The sequence below is a fragment of the Anomaloglossus baeobatrachus genome, chromosome 2 (assembly GCF_048569485.1).
Source record: "Anomaloglossus baeobatrachus isolate aAnoBae1 chromosome 2, aAnoBae1.hap1, whole genome shotgun sequence".
Lineage (NCBI taxonomy): Eukaryota > Metazoa > Chordata > Amphibia > Anura > Aromobatidae > Anomaloglossus > Anomaloglossus baeobatrachus.
Genome location: NC_134354.1, coordinates 163,415,320 through 163,434,533, shown reverse-complemented (window position 1 = coordinate 163,434,533; position 19,214 = coordinate 163,415,320). Strand labels below are relative to the sequence as shown.

Genomic DNA, 19,214 nt, shown 5'->3' with positions numbered 1-19,214 from the left:
CAGATTTGCCCTGGTGCGTTGGCAAATCAGGATAATAAGGAGTTAATGGCAGCCCATAGCTGCCACTAAATCCTAGATTAATCATGTCAGGCGTCTCCCCGAGATTCCTTCCATGATTAATCTGTAAATTACAGTTAAAAAACACACACACCCGAAAAATCCTTTATTAGAAATAAAAAACACTAACAAAGTCCCTCATCACCAATTTATTAACCCCAACAAACCCTCCATGTCCGGCGTACTCCACAGTCCTCCAGCGTCGCATCCAGCTGTGCTGCATGCAGGTGACAGGAGCTGCAGAATACACCGCTGCTCCTGTCAGCTTCACACAGCAACTGAAGACAGCCGCGCTGTCACTGAGGTTACCTAGATCCAGCGGTGGATGCAGCGGTGGCCGCGGGTAACCTCAGTGACAGCTCAGCTGATTGCTCTACTCGCCGCCGCTCCGGTCAGCTCCACGCAGCAACTGAGGTGAGTATCGCGATCAGCTGAGCTGTCACTGAGGTTAATCGCGGCCACCGCTGGATCCAGCGGTGGCCGTGAGTTACCTGACTGACAGCAGCTGATTGCGCTACTCACCTCAGTTGCTGTGTGAAGCTGACCGGAGCTGCGGTGTATTCTGCAGCTCCTGTCACCTGCATGCAGCAGAGCTGGACGCGACGCTGGAGGTCCGTGGATTACGCCGGACATGGAGGGCTTTGTCGGGATTAATAAATTGGTGATGAGGGACTTTGTTATTGTTTTTTATTTCTAATAAAGGATTTTTCGGGTGTGTGTTTTTTAACTGTAATTTACAGATTAATCATGGAAGGTATCTCGGGGAGACGCCTGACATGATTAATCTAGGATTTAGTGGCAGCTATGGGCTGCCATTAACTCCTTATTACCCCGATTTGCCAACGCACTAGGGTAAATCGGGAAGAGCCGGGTAGAGTCCTAGAACTGTCGCATCTAATGTATGCGGCAATTCTGGGCGGCTGCTGACTGATATTGTTAGGCTGGGGGGCTCCCCATAACGTGGGGCTCCCTATCCTGAGAATACCAGCCTTCAGCTGTATGGCTTTATCTGGCTGGTATTAAAATTGGGGGGAACGCACGCGTGTTTTTTTAATTTATTTATTTATTTTACTGCACTGTATAGACACGCCCACCGTCTGCTGTGATTGGGTGCAGTGAGAAACCTGTCACTCAGCGTGGGGGCGTGTCTCACTGCAACCAATCATAGGCGCCTGTGGGCGGGGAAAGCAGGGAATATGAGATGGCTGTGTGCAGAGCACAGCGCGCCCGCCGGTATAAAGGCTCGGTCACGCTGTGCGGGCCGGCCAATCACTGCAATTCCACAACTAACAGGGCTGTGGCATTGCAGTGGTCTGCCAGCCAATCCCTGCATGAGGGCTGGCTCTCAAAAGAGCGCCAACATGCAGGGATGAAGACCACGAGTACAGCACGAGTATCGCGAGATTACTCGGTCCCCGCCAAGTAGCCCGAGTACAGTGATACTCGTGCGAGTACCGAGTAGTAACAAGCATACTCGCTCATCACTAGTGACTATAAGCCTGTCCTGGCACTTTGATTGACAGCCCGCTTTCTACAGATGTCCTGTAATTTTCGTGAAATCCAAGAACTATCCTTCCTCTTCATTGTCCCATGTAAACATGGCAGCAATTAGAAGCTTGTTTCTTCTTTGCTGATCACAGTTTTTTTTAAGTTGTCTTGTAAATGGTGAATGAGCTGCCAAAAGTACACAAGCTGTGTGGCTGTGAAAGATCATGTTAAGCGGGGGGGGGTCAACTACTCGGACAACTTCTAAATGTGTTTGCCTCTATTAAAATAAACACTCTTATACTCATCCAATACTATGTCCAAGGGCAGAGAGAATGAAGCTGGCGCTGATTTGTTACAGAGCCCGTGTGTCCTCACATTGTCACGTGAGCCCCAGGAGAGCAAGCGCCAACACCGCTGTAATGGTGCCTGTATCGGGCGTGAGTATGTGTTCTTATTTTAACGGCGGCAAGCACTCACATTGAGAAAGGGTTATCTGTGTGGGCAACTCCTTTTAATGATCATGCAGTATTGAAGGGCCTTTAAACTAGCAGTGATCAACTTTACTAAGTCCTCTATCGGCGCTAATTATGGACAGAGATATACCTTTATAAACTGACCTTCAGCTATAGTCTTGTCTGAGGGAATGTTGGATATAATGGAAACCAACCTCTTCCATCAATCACATGTGTGGTCCCAAGGGCTACATAGAGTTTGTAGTGACAAATACAGTATGTCTGCAGAAAATTATGGATCATAACCTGACAAGTCACAGTTTTTAGAGGTTTTGTAAACCTGTGGGTATTTCTGTAAAGGCCATATTGGTTATTACGCATCTTACTTAAGAACTAAAACTCCAGTCTCCCCAAAATCTGTTGCTACCAAATTAAGGGTGGCTTTACACGCTACGAGATCGTTACAGCGATCTCGTTGGGGTCACGGATTTTGTGACACACATCCGGTCGCTGTAGCGATCTCGTTGTGTGTGACTCCTAGGAGCGATTTTGAATCATTGCAAAAACGTCCAAAATCGCTCCTCGTTGACATGGGGGTCCTCTCCCAATTATCGCTGCTGTTGCTTGGGCGAAGTTGATCCCCCTCCCTGCGGCAGCACACATCGCTACGTGTGACTCCGCAGGAACGAGGAACCTCTCCTTACTGCCACACGCCAGCAATGAGGAAGGAAGAAGGTGGGCGGGATGTTCGTCCCGCTCATCTCCACACCTCCGCTTTGATTGGGCGGCCGCTTACAAAGGAGGCGGTTCGCCGGTCACAGCAACGTCGCCGAGCTGTAAGTACGTGTGACGCTGCCGTAGCGATAATGTTCGCTTCGGCAGCGATCTTCAGATATCGGCATAACGATAGGGGCGGGTGCTATCACGCTCGCCATCGCTAGCATCGGCTAGCGATGTCACAGCGTGTAATGCCCGCTTAAGGCTGTGCAGGAAAAGGATAAAACTGAACAACTCTTCTTATAATAAGTAAGTGCTCAACTGTTTGTGACCCTAATTGCTTTGTTTTACTTTATTTCAGGGACTGGAACATTTGGAAGGGTTCATCTAGTAAAAGAGAAAACTGCAAAGCACTATTTTGCACTAAAAGTCATGAGCATTCCCGATGTCATTCGCCTAAAACAAGAGCAGCATGTACACAATGAGAAATCGGTCTTGAAGGAAGTGAACCATCCATTTTTAGTCAGGCTGTAAGTATTCAGATCTACTTTTACTGTAGATGGTTATTAGACCTGGTAGAGTATTGAATCTGTGTTGTGAGCACTGTAAAGCCGCCATACACCTTACATGGTTTTCTGATGAACGATAGTTCGGCCATTTGGTCAGGAGCTTACTCGGCCCTCTCTCTGATATACTGGAATGCTAACTCTGCCGAGGGCTCCTACGCTCTCTGAGAGCTGCTGACAGACTCCTGCTTATCTCAGGACGAACAAAAGGAATGGCAGCCTGAAAACAGTCACCCCAGAGCCTTAACTTCCATGACAATTCTCTATAGGGGGCCTCACTTACGTTAATCTGTCAGTCGAACCTGCTTATATCGGTGGGTTCAGACGACACTGCCTAATGTGTATAGGAGCCTAAAAATTTAATCTAGAGTTTTGTTTGGCATCCTACTCAGTATAAAGAAAAATACTTGATGTGGCCTGAACAAAAAAGATTTTTTTTCAGCTCATTCCAGGATTGTGTATCCAACTATGTAAAGAAGTCCAAGAGGAACATGCAAGGAAGGAAACCTCATGGCAGCTGAAGGTGAAGATCCACATATAAAAAATAAATATTCAGCAGCTCCTCCACTTGGAAAAATTATAGATTAATTTAAAAACATTAATTTATTAGAAAAAATGCTATAACAGGGATATTCTATGATATCGGAGGGGGGCTTTCGTTTTTCGAACAGCTCACCCTGTTCAAAATAATGCTTGTCACTGTTCGAAAAGCGTAAGCCCCCCTCCTCCCATGTCATGGAATATCCCTGTTTTTATCATTTTTCTTATAATTTCATGTTTTTAAATTGATCTACAATTTCTCTGATACGATCAGCTGGTGGATATTTTTTTTCTTTCTTTTTTTTATTGCTGTGGCTTGAGTATTTCCTACATAGCTGGGCTGCGGAAAGGGTGGTCATGCCATATAGTTTGGCAGTCCTACTCACTGTGGTTTGGACAGGTCTTATCTTTGCAGAATGGTGAAAATGTTCTAGTGATCTAACCTTTAATCTGTTGGGCTTTTTTTTTTCTTTTGCTGTTCTTTGGCTTGAGACTGTCTAAAAGCAAGTGGAACTTTTTCTCATTGGTTCAAGCGGTTCATTGCAACAGTATAAATGATTGACAACCAAGCTCCAACCCCCAGGAAGAGTCACTAGAAAGAATGGCTTTTCCCCTGAGGAAAGCAGCACGTCCATACCTTTTGAAATAAAGCTCTTTGATTTCAGTGGGGACTGTGTAAAGCACCAATTTAGGGATAATGAAGACTAGTTGGTCACTTCAAGGGATTCTTCAGGAATATAGCCAAAAAAAAAAAAAAAAGTCATTATGGAAAAAAAAAAAATTTTTTTTTTTCTTTTAATTATCTTAAATTATAGAGTCTTGTGTCTTGATACTTCCTAGCCTTGCTCATATCAATTATGGTAACTTAAGATTGCCTATTGAGTATGGGGAGATTTTTTTTTATTCGGCCCTATTAATACAGTTTGGTTGCAGGACGCTAACCAAGTGTTTTCAACAAGGTGTTAGTCGCCTCTCTCTTAAAACACTGTTTAAAGACCTATATATTTCCTACAAAGAAAATATAAAATCATTATAGGAAATCAAAAGTCTAGACAATTATATTAAAAACAAAATTGTTCCAACGGTTTGAGGATTAACATACAACCCTCCCCCAGACTACCAATCTATAGCTACTCTCAGTATGGCTGAAAGTCTATTGAATCATCCAATAGGTTTCACAAAACATTTAAGCAATCAAATTCATAATATCCTTAAATACAAAACCAACCCAAACGTCAACAGACGTGAAAATATCCTGCAGACTTTGTTAAAAAAGATCAATAATTTCTTAAGGAAAGAAAACACATCCAGTTCCTTAAGAATTTTGGAAAGTTTAAAAAAAATCTGACCTAAAACTTTACAGCCAAAACATTAACTCATATATATTCATCAGATATTAATTCATTTGACACCGGGAGCTACTGAGGTAGGGAAACGTGGGAGGTCTCGAATTAGAGGCCTTGTAAATCAGGATGGCAGAGACCGGGAAATCGGTCAGGACAAAGATGGACACTGAGGAGTACATTCAGGATACTATGTACCAATACAAACCCAGAGCCCTCATTTGCTGCCTCCTCCTCATGTGCCTCTTTTTTAGAGCAGAGAGCCCCCACAAGATATGAGCTAAGGAAAAGACTACAATAAATCATGGCCAAATCAGTCTTCACAATCGATCACAAGGGAAGAGTTCAAAGTTTTACAGAAAGGACTCCATTTTATTCCCACACAAACTTTCAGCAGTTTTAGCTGGGTAAGAGATTAATAACCATTTTTGGGCACAAACTTAATGGAAACGCTTTTGCAAACATACTAACAATGAACAATGCCAGAAATTTGGCCTCACAATGGTATGGAGGCATACCAGGCTCTAATGGGCTTTCTACAGGGAAAATGATAGGGCTACAGGTAAGGGTCCATGTATAAACTTAAGAAATAAAAGTACCAAAATTCCTTCTCAGAATGAAGTAACAAGTGTAGATATCATCAAAAAGCTAGTGGAGGAACATTTATGAAAAATTCCACGTGTTAACCCCTTTTAAAAGTCCAATTTATCTGATCCCTCACTTACTGTATCCTCACCCATCCCTTGTAGACCGTGACCCCTCGCGGGCAGGGTCCTTTCTCCTTCTGTACCTGTCTGTGCCTTGTTTTGTTTATGATTATTGTACTTGTCCCTACTATGTGTACCCTATGTGTATGTAAAGCGCCATGGAATAAATGGCATAATAATAATAATAATAATAATAATAGTAAATAATCTGATGGTGAATCACTGGCCTTAAGGCCCCTTTACACACAGACTTTCTAGCGATCCCACCAGCAATCCCGACCTGGCCGGGATCTCTGGAAAGTCTCTAAACAGTCGCTAGTGAGCTATCAAACAGGCAGATCTGGCCAACGACGGAGCAGCGATATGGACCTGCAGAACGACCTCACTGGTCGTTGGGGACGTGTCAGACAACAGCTATTTGACGACTCACACCTATGTTAGTGGTGTGGTGTTTGGCGCTGAAGCCACCTAGGTGTCCTTTTTACACGCCTCCCTCAGCTCCGATTGGTGATCGCTAGTGCATTCTTATTGGTGACCCCAATCAGAATGCAACAGCGACCACCAATCGGAGGTAAGGGGGCGGGAAAGGCAACGTTACAGCACGCCTATGGGCTGGGTTCTAAGTCGCTAACTATGTCTTTGTAACGGTGTCAAACACACCGATGCATGCTGCGCAGTGTGTTTGTAGCGATCAGCAACCTCACAGCGGGGGCCAGGTCGCTGATGCGTGTCACACACTGCAATGTCACTGGGGAGGTCGCTATTACGTCACAAAACCGGTGACGTTACAGCGATATCGCTAGCGATGTTGCAGTGTGTAAAGGGGCCTTTAGACATGCTTGAAAAAGTAAGCTTTTGATTATTAAACCATCAAATAAGGGTGGTAATCTCATTCTGTTAGATCACCCCAGCTATCTATCAATGTACTACTCTATTCTTAAGGAGATTGACATGTTCTAAAAGCTACCATGAAACCCTACCATTGTCTGTACAGGTCATCCTAGACCGTGCTAAAGAGAGGTCCCTTGTCTCTAACAATGAATATAAGTTCCTGTTGCCTGGATCCCCCATGATTCCAACAGTCTATGCTATTTCCAAAATCCATAAAGGTCTGGATTCCCTGAAAGGATGCCTAATTGTCTCCGTAATTGATTCCATTACCGAAAACAGTGGGATCTAAATTGGTAAAATATGTCCATTTGTCACAGCATTACCATCCCTTATACATCTGATCTACTTATCTATTGATGTGGAGGCCTTATATAGTAGCATACTTTAAATTCAGGGATTGCAGCAGTAAATCATAACCAAAAAACGAGAGTGATGGAATACTTGGGACATAGATTGTTGAAGGACTTGTCCTATTTACGCTTACCAATAACTATTTTATCTTTGATTAGAAGTACTTCCACCAGCTCAGAGGTACAACAGTGGAAGAGCCCCTATGCTAATCTTTTATTCCTTGGCTGATGAGAGGTATTGGTTGTCTTTGGGGAAGAGGATAGATGATGGCACCCCCATATCAGTGTCTGGGCCAGATACATTGATGACATATTCATTATTTGGTCAGGCTCAGTAACTGAATTTTTGCCCTTTTTGGGAGACTTAAACATTAATCAAATAGGCCTTAGGTTTACCTCATAATCTAATATCTGTAAATTTCATTACTGGACTTAAATATCTTGAAGTAACAGGATGGGAGTCTTAGGACATCAGCTTATCGAAAACCCACATCTACCAACTGCTTGCTTAAATAGGGTAGCCACTAACCCTTATCTCTTACAATAGGTATTCTGAAGGATACATTTTGCTGACTTAGAAGAAATTGCTCCAAAATAGAGGACTTTAAGACCCAGGCATAGACGTACAAGTGAGACTTCTTAAGAAGGGCTATCCAAATCAGATTCTCAAGTAATCATTTACCCAAGCAATGAGAAGATAGACAACAACCCCCTAAACCTGGTACCTGGTTGGATAGAAGTGTGGCTTTTTTAGATGTGGTAATTGCTCTACACGTGACTGGATGTATCCCTGTACAACACTTAGCAGTGCCTCGTCTGGCAATATTTTTTTATTAGGGATTTTGGTAACTGCAAAGCATTGAGAATGTATAAAGCCACATGTACCTACTAGATTACATTGGAAAAATCACAAGTGAACTCGGGAGACGAGTTGGCGATCGTTTGGAAGGATATGGGCAGGATACCCTAATTGCGCACCACATGAATTCTGTCCATAATGGTTGGTTGAAAGAGATCGCTTTTTCTACGATTGAAATTATAAAACCTAAAATTAGAAGGGTGATCTGGATAAAGCCATATTACATAGAGAATGTGAATGGATATTCAGGATGGACTCATTGTCTCCTAAAGGACTCATTGAGCTACTTTCCTATGGATGTTTCCTTTACACAGTACCACCACAAAACTCTCCTACTGCTGGCTTTACTGACAGGGCATATATATATATATATATATATATATATATATATATATATATATGGGATTTAATTAACTTGCCATACCGGGTCCTCTTATGATCGATGAGCCTTAATTATTTGCATTTTCAGTATATCTAGTTCTAACACACCATTCATAAATGTGATACTATAAAACCAGGTATACTAACCTTTATTTTATCCCCATATTATTAAATAGCTCTGCTATGGTGGATCTAACTTGTACTTTTACCCCCGGTATGATATAGGATTAACATACCCTATCTTCTTTTAAGCATAATATGACGTGACGCCATCATGCATGCGCATACTAATATTATTTGGTCCCTCCGCGCCTCTGCAGTGTATTACATACAAATGTAACTGTACCTCTAATGATGGTGTTCTTTTGCGCATGTGTCAAGAATAGATGTATGCGTGGGTACACAAGACTGGGGACTTTGGAGACCTATAGCTATCTCCCCTCCCTGTCATAGGTGGGCGTTAAATAATTGTGTACCCTCATTAGATGGGATATTTGATATTTGAAGCTCACTGCTACCAGTACTAGGCATACCATACTGGACCTGACATGGATCCCTAATGAATTATCCGGCCTCTTCATGAACCAACATTATGTGAAAACGCGAATGGTCGAGGCATACATATGTGAATAAGTTAATTCTACATGCATTATGGGGAATTTATATACTTTGGCTTCTTCTTAGTCATCCTAATCTGTCTTCTATGCTATGTTATAAACACTCTTATTTGATAATCGGGGTGATCTTTACCCAGGTTTTATTCTCTATGCTTGCGTCTTATAGGGATGAGTAGTGGTACCAACCTCTGCGGCTAGAAAGTATCAAGACCCAGTGCTCTGTTTTGGGGAATTATACAGCCCATGGTATCATATGGTGTTGTGGTGCATTCATTGCATTATAGGTCCATATTTTTTTTTTTTTTTTAACTCTTTAGTTTTTCACATTTTTCACTCATCACCGGTATTTTCTTAATGTGGCTTTTAATTTAAAGCTAATAAAGATCATAGATTGTAAGGGAATATATTTATATTCACTAAATTGATGATCCATTTTTTGTCCTCATATCAATTATGGTTCTTAAAGTATGTTAAATTAGCAAATCACATGAATTTTGTCGAACTAGGCAATCACGATAATATATTAAGCAGGCCGCCGTGTTGTTACACTGATAGAAATGTTAATAGGACAGGTGCCTCTGAGCTTCTGCAGCAAGAAGCTGGAAGACCATTGCACAGGTATGCAAAATTTGGGTTTATGAAAATTTTTCATTTCCAATAAGAGATCCTTGTTTTCTTATGCCCGGATTTAAAAAAATATATTTTTAACCATCTTTATATGGATTTTGCAGAAAAAACACAAAATTACATATAAGCAAGATGAACATAAAAATCTTTATTGTAGACAAAAATGTACACAATTATATTAAAAAATTTATTGAACATTCATTCTGCAACTTTATTGCTCATTTTCCTTTTCTTTTCAAAGCGTCTCTTGACCCTTTTCTCTTATTGAAGGCTGCGGATCTTCTCTGAAGCATCCTGAAGTAGTTCCCCCATTATGATCATGTTCCATGTACCTTGGTATCATCGTTCCATCTCCTTGATATCCTGATGAAATCTTTCTCATTGCTCTTCGCTAACAGCACCAAGGTTTTCAGCAAAGAGTCCAAATGGGAATGTAAAAAATGTAACTTCAAAGTCAGCAGACAACTCAAAGCTTTAAAACATCTCATCATGTTCTCCATGATGGACTTACATTTTTCTGTTACGTAGAAATTTCTTCACGATGTTTTAAAAAGAATCCCAAGCCTTTTCTCCACATCTTTCATTTCTGTCTCGAACATGTCATCCTTCATGATTTTTGGCATCTCCGGACTCACAAAAATGCCTTCCTTCAGTTTTGCTTTGGACAGTCCCTGAAACTTGGCACAAAGGTACTTAAAAGTCTCTCCTTTTGGTAGACCTTTCACAAAATGCTTAATCCGTGCAGGCTTAATGTGGAGTGGTGGCAGGAGAACTAGAGTGGGATCAACTAAACTTTCCACAACCATGGTCTTGAGTCTAGGTTGCAAAGATGTTGGCCAACTTTTATGAGTCCTTTCCTGGCTGTCCCATGAACACAAAAACCATGGGTATATCGTGTATCATCCTTGCTGTCCAAGGAGCAAAAAGAGAACTTTCAGATTATCACATATTGACAATCATTGATCCTCGTAGTTACTTTTCTTGAGAATAAAGTCTAAATTCTCATAGCTTTCCTTCAAGTGCACAGAATGCCCTACAGACTCTGAATCATACTTGCTGCCATTGTGCAGTAGCAGCTTTCAGGTTTTTTTGGATGAATCAATAGTCTACACTCGCTCACATTGTACTCAATATTACATTTTTCCATCAGCTCAGGAACAGCACAGCAATACACTAGAGCACAATCTTGGGAAAAGTATCGAAGGAATTATTTTTCTCTGCTTTTGTACCATGAAAAACAGGTAGCTTTAGGTAGCAAGTTCTTCTCTTTTAGTCTAGAGTCTGAAAGGTCTGCAAAATGTTTAGAAACATGACTAAATCATTTACTTCGAGCTGCGAAAAAAAGTTGTGGCTCGTTGGGCATATGGATTCATTGTTTGTGGAAAAAACTGTATGTGGTAGAATTCTTATGATATTTTTACTGAGTCTAGCAATCGAAAGTATACAAGAATAACCTCTTTTCAAAACAATGTTACCTTTGCAGACCTATGTTATTAGTATATTGAGGGATGACCTGATGAATTATATGGGTTCAGCTTATCCAGTGTTGGACCATTTGTTAGAATGTTATGCACTATACTTTAAAGTATGACTGCTTTTGTGCCTTTTTTTTTTTTAAGTGCTGAAGTGGTACTTTATACAGTGACAAGCAAAACGGTAACAATGTTTTTAACTTTTGTCCTTCAGGCTCCATATCTCACTATCCACTACAGCTTTGAGCGTGAAACTACCTCTATTTTATAGACCATCATCTAGGCTCTCTCATTCATAAATTTGAGTTGCAACTTTTTAGCATATTAGTTATGCAGATTCTTGTCATGTGACTGCATTGTTCCTGTGTTTTCTTCTTAAAAAAATCTTTTTTTTTTTTTAAATTTTTATGTTTTGTTAGTGTTTTGTAAATCCACCTTTGACGTTTAACACTGCCTGAATCCTAGTGGGCATACTCTTGATCAGGTTCAAGCATGTCTCGACCCAAATCTGATCTCAGGTCTTTTCTACACGGTCTCCATGTCTCAATTGGTCTCAATTGGCAAGGGCCAATCCAGCACCTCTACTTCATTGTCATTGAAGGATTTCTTTGCCAGTCTGAACGTATTGTTTTGCTCGTTGTCCTACTGGAACACTCATTTTTTTTCATACCCATAGTACTCAAGTGTATGAAGTAACTTGTCTTGTAGGATACTCGCATATATATCTCAGCATTCAAGCCACCATCCATCCTCTTCAATTATGCAATGCCTTTGGCTGTGAAATAATCCATATATTCAGTCTTCATCCACCAAATTTGAAAGTTCATTCAATTTATCGATCCTATAGCCCCTTTTTCACTTGTTTCTTCCAAACCCATTTGTACCCATCCAAGTCTAGTCTATTGACGTTCATCTCATCCCTCCAAATCACCTGTTTTCAGTCTGCTACTGTCCACTTTTTGTACTTTTTTGCTAACTCAAACCGATGCCTTATGACTATCTTGAAGTCTAAGCTTCTTCACCTTTTGTTCAGTCCACTATTCCAGACTTCTGTTAAATGAGTCGCATGGTGCTTGCATGGACATCTGTGATCTCACTTTTACGAACCATTCGAGCCACATCCACTGCCGTTTTTGTCTCGCCAGAACTGATAGATCTTGTGCTTAGAGATGAGCGAACCCGAGGTTCAGTTTTTGAACTGCACACCGACCTAAAAAAACAGAGTTTGAGTTCGGATGCTATACGTGCGAACAACAGACTCGGGTCTGCTCGGTGCTCAGCCCCATGCAAGCCTCTTGCAGTGTTTGAGCTGTGTGCACTGGGGGTAACAACAGTGTGATTACATGTAGTGTGCAACGAAAAAAAATGTTGAAAATGCCCGCCCACTCTCCCCCGGAATTGATCTGCTATATGTGGGTGGAGACTCAAACTGCCAAACAGTGTTTTCGAACCGGGCTCTGGCCATGTTTGATCCAGTGGAAGTTCAGTTCGATAGCTGCTAGTGAACCGCATCTCCAAAGGTCTGCTCACCTCTACTTGTGATGAGCTTGTTGTCCGATATTTTGTCTGGACTACCACCTCTTGGCTTTTGAATGGATGGACAGACTTCATTTCTTATTCTTTCCGCTGTCATGGAACTTACATGATACAGTTTGGCAATTTTCTTGTCAGAGAGACAGATATCGATGAGCTGGAGGATGCTGTTTCTCTTTTCTTGGGACATCTTTTTCATGGCTGCTCTTTGTTGAATCAAGGTTTGAATACCAGTGACTTTTCAGATTGTAATTTGTAGAATACAGGAAGAAAAAGATTTTTCCACCTCCAGGAGCAAAACTGTAACAATGGAGTGACAAGAATCTGCCAACTAATCATATGTTAAATAGTTGCAAGTCAAATTTATGTATGAGATAGCCAATATAGTTGTCTATAGAATGATGATAGCCTCACATTTGAAGCTGTAGTGGATGGTGAAATATGGAGCCTGAAAGTGAAAAATTCAAAACATTGTTACCCTTTTGCTAGTCAATGCACCTAAGTCCCATGCCCCTTGTCATATATACTTGTACCACCCCAGCGCCAGCAGCCGGGCTGCTGCTTGGATCCGGATCTGCAGTGACTCGAGGGGTCTCCGGACCCGAGAGGGGTCGCGTGGACACTCAGAATAAAAAGGGGGGTATTTACAGGGGAATTTTTGGTTACAGTTCGTGACGCCACCCACAGTGTGTGGTAAGGTGGGATACCACTGCTGCTGTTGGAAGCGCCCGGTGGCGATGGAACGGCAGCCAGGTATTTAACCCCTCCTTGGGTAAGGGGGAGTGCCCCCTGGCTTGGTGATGGGGAGAGGGGAGTACCGTTGGGGAGGAAAGGGTCACTGCGTACTCACTCAGTCCAATAACGCTGACACCGACAACTTGTAAACTGGAATTCTTAGCACCACTGTAGCAGGGAGGGAGTACGCTGGGGTCCGTACCCGATGGTGTGCCTTGTTAGCCTGTGAACTTTTCCTTGGCACTGTCTTTACTTGTTGGCTCAGGCTGTATTTGAAACTAGTCGGGTCCCGCTCACCCGAATGGCTAACGAAGTGAGCTTGCTCTCAGGGTTCACACTTGGGATTTCCTGGACTGTGTATTGGGAAATTCCTATCCCCCTCTTTGCGCTAGTACCCCGATTTTTGGAGCGGGTGTAGAATGAATCATGAAGTCTTCGCCCTCATTGGGTAAATTACCAGGACGCTTGAAGCTACTTCCCAGCCTAGGGTCCACGTACCTCGTCTTGCCCTGGCCCCTGCCCGGAGGTGGCTTAAGGCCGCCGGCTGCCCTCCTCGGCAGTTCTGTGCCCCTTGACACGATCCCCCTACGACCGGGGTTCCAGCTCCTACCAGGCCCAGACCAACGTCTGCCACCTAGTACTGAGGAGCCCAGCTCCTAACCTGTGACCTCTCCTCTCGAGAATCACTTCACAACTCGCTGTCTCCTACATTCCTGACCCTCCTAAACCAACCCCCCCCAAATGCGCAGCCCTATTCCCTTCAGGCTACCCAATGGTGTGTCTAGTGGGTGTGGTACAGAGTGTTTCTAGGATTTTTGATTGGCTTGGCTCTTAGCAACACCAAAAGGTCAGGGACCCATAACCAAGGAGGTGGATACCGTGCATAAGCGCAGACTGCACAATACCCTGTGACGACCTCATAGGCCAGAGCGTCACATACTCACCCTTCGATGTCTTCACCTTTTTTCGGCGTCGCCCTGATCTATTTGATTGTCTGGAAGTCAGAAGTTATGTCACAACCTCTCAATGCAACTCTGAGAGCCAGAACAAGGCTCCCATAGGTTTTTACTGATTTCTGACCTCTGGCACGCTCCATGAAATACTGCACTTGCCGGCTGATAATAAAGTGCTGGAGACCCATCAGAGCGGCAGTGATTACATATTAAGATGGCAGAAGGGGTGCAATTAAAAAAAAAAAAAAAACAACAAATGCTGGAGTGGTGCTTTAGATCTGTCTCCTGACCCCTGTCATATATTCACCCTCAGGCCGTGTCATCTTCTATCACTGCTGCTTCAGTCGGCCTCTGGCGATTTGTGACTTGCCGACGCACTCAAGTGTTTCATGGAGTGCGCCGGAGGTCACAACTCAGTGCATCTCTGTGTGAGCCTTGTCGTGGCCTCGTTCAGGCTATCATAGGGAAGTATTTGGATCTTGTGCTTTTGATGTTTAGTTTTATATTCTACTGTGTTTCACTGAAATTAAGACACCGTCCCGAAAAAAAGCACTAGGGCTTATTTTCGACGGAGGGCTTATTCTCAGGGAAACATGGTTGGGGGAAAGTCCCCCCCCCTTCCCAAACGAAAAATGCAGATCTCCTTTCCTAGGATCGTCATACTTACCAGGCCCCGGGTGTCTGCATGACTCCCAGGTCCTCCTGCGATCCTCAGCTGGTGCTCCCAGCAGGTATGCTGCACGCCATCCTCCCCTCCTTCTGGCCGACACTCTCACACATCAGATCGCACACACAGACTCAGACACGCTCACTCATATTCACACACACACTCTCATGAGATCGCACATCTGGTGATACCACTTGCTTCCAGCTAGCAGGGGACTCTCTGCTCTCTATGATGCGTTGCCCCGCTTGGTCCTCCATGCGTTCCACCCGCAGGTCCTGACGCTCCACTCTGCATAGCGTCCCAGGTCCTTACCATATGCCGGCCAGAAGCAATTGATATCGCTGTATGTGGTGTGTGTGCAATCTGATGTGATTGTGTTTGTGTGCAATCTCATGTGTGTGTGTGATCTGATGTGTCTGGGTGTGTTTCGCCGCAGGTCCCTGATGCGTTGCCGATTAGCATCTGGTGAGTATGATCGCGGGGTCTTCTTTTTTCTCTCTTTTGGGAGTGTCTTCTTTCTATAATGAAGTGTCCTGCAATATTCTTTAACATTTTTAGTAGCATGGACACTTCATTATTGAACCGTGGCTAGGGATTATCTTCAGGATAGGTCTTATATTTAAGCCTTAGTGAAAACTCCTGCTAGGCCTTATTTGTGGGGTAGGTCTTATTTTCGAAGAAACACGGTATATATGTTGAGGGCTGGAACTGGAAATCTATCATGCGTATCATTCTGTCCTATGTGACAGTGATGTAAGGCCGGAAATGACACTTGCTGTTTCAGAAATGGCAGATGATTTCATCCAGTGCTGTACTCATCGCTGAGCACTTTGTTATGCAACTTGTCACCAAGCTTTTGGGCAGTGGTAGAGGTGTCATCTATTCGACCTTTTGTGTTGCCAGCAGCAGTGGATACAGGCAGGCTTAAAAGATGATTAATCCGGTAGATTACTGGACTCTTTCTAATAAAGGCCTATGCAGCACTTTTCCAGGAGAGGACACTGAAAGATATAAAAAAAAAAAAAAATAATAATCACTCAGTTATTGTTTTTAGATTTCACATTATTTCATTTGCAACAGTTCTACTTAAAATGTAGTCTACCAGCCATATAGACCTCAGAAAAAGTCTATGGGACATAGCTTCTGTTCCTAAATTCCATCCAACCTGGAAGAAACAATCTCTTATTTCAGTGGAATGTGAATGCTGTTGTCATTCCGTGAATGCTGATTGGCTGCAGCGGTCTAGTGATTTACAGCCTTTTGGCAGAATGGCAAGTCTAAGAATATTTTTTTTTGTTTGTTTTATATCATGGACTACTTTTTAATACAACAACCTATTGAGCAACTCCTTCATCCTCTGATGTGCTACCACCTTTGTTCTTTAGCACTTATTGGCCTGTTTGGGCTGATGGCATGCTGTTGAAGCACATAACAGCGGCAGTCAATCACTGACCATTGATATTCGCATGTACGTTGTACTGCACATCTCTGAAGCCAAAGTTTGCTTGCTATAGTCCTGTTGATATGACGTATATCACAATATTGTGTGCACTTATCACATTTTTGTAATTATTTTATTTTTTCATTGGGACAGCACTGAACATATGACACTGATACAACGTAAAGTTTTCAGTATACATCTTGTATAACAGTGTAAGTTTGTTGTGCCGTTTTGAATAACCACACACAGCCATTAAAGGGAACCAATCACCAGTATATTTGTATATAACATTAAGCCAGTGCTATACTGGCACTATCAGACTGATTCTATACATACCTGTAGTGGTCAGCTCAGATGTTTAGGTTTTGAAATCCAAAAAAGTAAAGTTTATAAAATCATTAGCTTCTTGAGTGACAGCAGCTGAGGATCAGATAATAGCTTCTGATCACATGGTTATGACCTCACACAGGTCCTGCTAGTGAAAAAGTAAATCGATTGTATAATACTTATCTCCTCCCCCTGTTAGAATTAGGATAACTCTGAATACCCCCTCCCCCCGATATTATCTGATCCTCGGCTGCTGTCACTCAAGAAGCTGGTGATTTTATAAACTTTACCTTCCTGGATTTCAAAACCTAAACATCCGAGCTGACCACTACAGGTATGTATAGAATCCGCCTGATAGCACCAGTATAGCACTGGCTTTAGGTTATATACGGAAATCCTGGTGATTGCTTCCCTTTAATGTCAAAACCACTGGCAGAAAAAGTGAGTACACCCCTAAGTGAAAATGGCCAAATTGTGCTCAATTAGCCATTTTCTCTCCCCGGTGTCGTGACTCATTAGTGTTATAAGGTCTCAGGTCTGAATAGGGAGCAGCTGTGTTACATTTGGTGGTATCGCTCACACACACTCTAATTCTGGTCACTGGACATTCAACATGGCACCTAATGGTCAAGAATTCTGAGGATGTGAAAAAAGAGTTGTTGCTCTATATAAAAATGGCATAGGCTATAAGAAGATTGCCAACACACTGAAAATGAGCATGGTGGCCAAGACTATACAGCGGTTTAACAAGACCGTTTTCTCTCCAAACAGGCCTCATCCTGGTCAACCAAAGAAGTTGAGTGTTTGTGCTCAGCATCCTACACAGAGGTTGTCTTTTCAAAATGACGTATGAGTGCTGCCAACATTGCTGCAGAGGTTAAAGTGGTGGGGGGTCAGCCTGTCAGTACTCAGACTAAAATGCAAATGTGATATGGCGTCCACAATCTATTCCAGTCAAAATGGCATTCCTTCCCTTTAGAGCCCTGCAGTGCACCCAAACAGTAGTTTTCCACCATACATGGTATATTGGTATACTCAGGAGAAACTGGACAACAAATTATATGGTCCATTTTCTCCTGTTAACCTTGACAAAATGCAAAATTCGGGGCTAAAGCAACATTTTTCTGGGAAAAATGATTTTTTTACTTTCACTTGGGGGACTAGTTTCCAAAATGGAGTCACATGAGGGGGTTTCCACTGTTTATGCACATCACGGGCTTTGCATATGCAACATGATGTCCTCTAACAATGCCAGCCAATTTTGCATTCCAAAAGTGAAATGGCTCTTCTTGCTTTCCAAGCCCCGATGTGCACCTAAACAGTAGTTTTCTATCACATATGGAGTATCTATGGGCTCAGGAGAAATTTCACAACCAATTGGGTTTTTTTGCATTTTCTCCTGTTACCCTTGTGAAAATGCAAAATTTGGGGCAAAAGTTACATATTTGTGGGGAAAAAGTAAATTTTTCATTTATTTTCCTATCACATCGCTTTAGTACATGTAAAACACCTGAAGGGTTAATAATCTTGGGTGTGATTTTGAGCAGAGTGAGGGGTGCAGTTTTTAGAATGGTGTCACTTTTGAGTATTTTCTGTCATATAGGACCCTCAAAGTCACTTCAAATGTGATGTGGGGAAAAAAAAGGGTTTGGAAATTTTGTTGAATGAATTAAATTTCTGTTAAACGTTTCACCCTTCTAACATCCTAATAAAAATAAAAATAATAAGTTTTAAAACTTGCGCTGATTTAAAGTTGACATGTGGGAAATGTTATTTATTAGCTACTTTGTGTGACACAACTTTCTGGTTTAAAAGCATAAAAATTAAAAGTTTGAAATTTGCAACATTTTTTTTTTAAATTCTCTCCATTTTTTTTATATTTTTACAAAGAAATGTCATTCTACATTTGACACTTACAAGTACAATATGTTACTAAATAAAGCTCAGAATCACTGGGATTTGTTGACCTGTTCCAGAGTTATAACCTCATAAACTGACTGGTCAGAATTGAAAAAAATTGACCTGGTCATGAAGGTGAAAACAGGCTGGGAGGGAAGGGGTTAATGTGTGGTGAGTAGGGCTGAGCGGATACGGACTGTAAAAGTTCGGATCCGCTCGGTTTCAATGCTTTCTGGGTGCCGGGCGGGGGGATTCCAGGTGCACGATCCGGATTCGGCAATTAATGTAAAAGTAAAAAAAAGAAGAAATAAGTGAGAGTTTCATACTTACCAAGACTCTGTGTCATGGCGGCACGCTTCCGGGTCGCGCATTCACTTCCTGTACTGTGCATCGTATACACACAGCTTTTCCCCGCACACCAGCTGTCCTCTCGTCTGTGATTGGTTGCAGCCTGTGACAGTCTCTGCTGCAGTCATTGCTCATCGCGGCTCAGTAATAGGCTGCACTCATAGCTGGCAGTCTTCTCTACGGCTGTTCGCTCTGAGATGTAGCAGAGCTGGGTATGTCGTCGTGGGACCTTGTGTGGATTATG

General features: G+C 42.5%; 1 protein-coding gene across 1 annotated transcript in view; it reads left to right on the top strand.

Annotated features, from left to right (window-relative positions):
- Positions 1-19,214, top strand: part of PRKX (protein kinase cAMP-dependent X-linked catalytic subunit) — a 192,772-nt gene that overhangs the window by 139,283 nt on the left and 34,275 nt on the right. The window contains exon 2 of the mRNA XM_075335475.1: positions 3,076-3,244. Coding sequence (XP_075191590.1) covers positions 3,076-3,244 — 169 coding nt within the window. The remainder of the gene's footprint in view (positions 1-3,075; positions 3,245-19,214) is intronic.